General features: G+C 48.9%; 1 protein-coding gene across 1 annotated transcript; it reads right to left on the minus strand.

The window, feature by feature from the left end:
• Positions 1 to 231: 231 nt before the first annotated feature.
• Positions 232 to 2,260, minus strand: LOC121395470 (protein NYNRIN-like). Its single transcript, XM_041569036.1, has 2 exons — positions 877 to 2,260; positions 232 to 648 (listed from the first exon to the last, which is right to left on the minus strand). Exons 1-2 carry the CDS (start codon positions 2,258 to 2,260, stop codon positions 464 to 466), a joined length of 1,569 nt encoding a protein of 522 aa, XP_041424970.1. The 3' UTR covers positions 232 to 463.
• Between the last annotated feature and the right edge of the window lie 903 nt (positions 2,261 to 3,163).

The following is a 3,163-nucleotide window of genomic DNA, read 5'->3' on the forward strand; positions in this document are numbered from 1 at the left end:
GGGCGTAATGTCATTCGTATGAGGAGGGAGCGACCATTGGCAATTTTTTGCTGAGCACTATCTGGGTAGTAGCCCCAATCGTGATCCCCAGAATTCCAACCAACAGAACCCCAATATTTGCAATCGTCTCCAAAGTGAGTGTCGGTAACACAAATATAACCATAAGCAGTTCTTATAAGGTGGGGGGTCAGGCTGGGCATGTAAAAGTTCTCGAACTGATCACCGAGATTAAAAGGCGAGAAAGTGAAAGTTGCAATGTTTGTGCTGGAGGAGTTAAACCAAAAAGTACTAACACCCAAAGCATCTTTAGTTATGGCCACATGGCCAGGAGACCTGAACAAATGCCCTCCCCCCCCACAGACCAAGAAAAGGATATATAAAAAATTCATGGTGGTACAGGTGAGATGGAGTCTGGAGGAGTAGACTGAAGGTCCTGAGCTGGAGTGGAGGCAGGTGGAACAGATTATTTGCAATGGGATGCGTGGATCCAGGTGTTTTTTCCGTCCAATTTCACAGAGGTGGCTGTAGTCAGCAGGACTTGGAACGGACCGTCAAATCGTGGCTCGAGTGAGGATTTATGCAGAAATTTCTTGACAAGAACCCAATCACCTGGAACTAATGAGTGCGAACCTTCCACAGAAGTAGGATCTGGAATAGAGGAGAACACCTGACCATGCACTTTAGATAATTCAGTTGACAATTGACATACATATTCATTAAGAACATCAAACTGTAACTGTAAAGACTGAGGGAAATAACATCCTAGCCTAGGGGCAGATCCAAACAGGATTTCAAAAGGAGAAAGATTGGTATCCCCCCTCGGTGTGTACCTAACACTGAAAAGGGCAATAGGCAGGCTGTCAGTCCACAACATACCCGAGTCCTGGGACATTTTTAACATTTTAGTTTTGAGAGTACCATTCATACGTTCGACCTTGCCACTACTTTGGGGGTGATAAGGTGTGTGGAAATGAAGGGTGACTCCTAGTGCTGTCCATATGTCCTTAGTGACAGATGCCGTGAACGCTGGACCCTGATCGCTTTCGATCACTTCAGGAACCCCATATCGGCAAACAATCTCAGAGAGTAATTTTTTTGCGGTGGTTTTTGCAGTCATATTAGCCACCGGGAGAGCTTCTGGCCACCCTGAGAACATATCGACGATGACTAAGACATAATCGAATCTCCCGCATCTGGGCATCTGTATATGATCTATTTGTATGCGCTGAAAAGGATACTGGGGTTTAGCTAGATGCAAAACAGGGGGTTTTTCCAGACGTCCTGGGTTACACTTGGCACAGATGGCGCAGGCTGCGGTGTAATTCCGGGTGAGGGAAGTGATTCCTGGAGCAAAATAAAGCTTAGAGATCAGGTTATTCATCAGATTCTTAGAAACATGTGTAGGGCCATGAGCCCATTGAACTAGAGATGGATAAAGGTTTCTGGGAATGCATGTTTTTTTGTTGCAGGAATATAAGCCGTCCTTGAAAGTCGCGCCTTTGCTGAGCCAGCCGTTGATCTCGTCAGTGGGAGCCGAAGTTTGGCAGAGTTTGAGTTTGTCAATACTGTCCAAGAATGTGACTTGAAGTAAAGGTGCGGACATAGCAATAGCCGGTGGATCGGCCAAAGGGGTGACAGCAATTTCCTTAGCAGTTGTATCAGCTAGATGGTTTCCAATAGCCTCGGGTGAAGTGAGCCTGCCGCGAGCTTTTACTTTCAACACTGCAACTTGTTTAGGGAGAGTCAATGCGTCCATAAGATCAGCGACGGATTGGCTATTCTTGATGGGCGACCCTGTTGCAGTTAAGAACCCTCGAATCTTCCAAATAGTCCCAAAGTCTAAAACCACGCCCTGAGCATATCTGGAATCAGAGAAAATATTTGCTTTTTTCCCTGCGGCAAGTTTACACGCGGCTGTTAGGGCTTTTAGTTCCGCTTCCTGAGCTGAACACGAGGCTGGAAGAGGTCGTGCTTCAAGGACAGAGTCAGTGGTGGTGACGGCATATCCAGTATGAAACTTCCCAGAATCATCTGAGAACCGTGAGCCGTCCACAAATAATGTGATGTCCGGGTTGTCCAAGGCAGTGGCACTAACGGTAGGGAGGTGAGCAGTTTCTTGTTGCATCAGTTCGAAACAGTCGTGGGTGTCCACGGTGTGTTCCTCAACCCCCCCCCGGGCTGGGTATTGGTAAAAGTGTCGATTGGGTTCAGAATGGTGCACCGCTGTAAAGTGACATTGTCCGGAAGAAGAATAGCACATTGTAATCGCAGATGTCTGGCAGCAGACATATGTTTTGGTTGAGTTTGGTTCAATATAGCGGTGATGTCATGAGGTGCTAGAAGGGTACAATCATGTCCCAAAATTAAGTCTGCAGTCTTGTCCAGTAAAAGTTGAGCGGCGTATACTGCACGCATGCATGAAGGGCTGCCCTTTGCCACATTGTCGAGTTGTCCGGAGAAATATCCAATAGGCCGGATACGTTGACCGTATGATTGGGCCAGTACTCCGAGGGCATGCCCTTGACGTTCGGAGACAAACAGTTTAAAAGGTTTTTCATAGTCCGGGAGGCCCAGCGCAGGAGCCGTAGACAGAACAGACTTGAGCGTATGGAAGCTTTCTTCCGCCGCCGGAGTCAACGTAAAAGGGTCTGAGGCAGGCCCGGACTGATAATCTGTCCGTTCGGGCATTTGCCCGAACGGCCGCTCTATCCTGTGATGAAGTGGGCCGGGCGCTGCACTTATCTGCTATTAAAAGGAAACTATATTTTAGCAGCAAGGAGCGCACAGTTCACTTAGTTTATGTGCGCACGCAGAAGTTATTTCCAGAGGGAGGGGGGAGAGAGAGCGAGTGAGGAGAAGTCGGCTTTACTGATAAGTGTTGCACATCTCTTTCCCTGCCTCTGACTGCTCCGTTTAGGGCAGGGGTGTCCAACCCACGGCCCGGGATGGGGATCCATGCGGCCCAGCTGGTGCTGCTCACGTCGCTGGTGGAGACTTAACGAATGATATGGAGAGAGAGAGAGACTCTGCTGCGGAGCTTTGCTGCTCCACAGCAGTGACGGCACACCCCCCTCCCCCTGCAACTTTGTGGAGATGTCAAGGCTCTCGTCACAGCCACGTGACTCGTCTCCTTTGAAGAGAGAGAGACTGCCTGCCCCTGCGC

This window comes from Xenopus laevis, chromosome 7L (assembly GCF_017654675.1).
Source record: "Xenopus laevis strain J_2021 chromosome 7L, Xenopus_laevis_v10.1, whole genome shotgun sequence".
NCBI lineage: Eukaryota > Metazoa > Chordata > Amphibia > Anura > Pipidae > Xenopus > Xenopus laevis.

Excerpts from the sequence above, each read along its gene's own strand:
- LOC121395470 (XM_041569036.1), bottom strand. The coding sequence starts at position 2,260 with ATGTGCTATTCTTCTTCCGGACAATGTCACTTTACAGCGGTGCACCAT. Across the intron at positions 649-876 it reads AAAAATGTCCCAGGACTCGG|ATCCTACTTCTGTGGAAGGT; the intron begins GTATGTTGTGGA and ends CCTCTATTCCAG.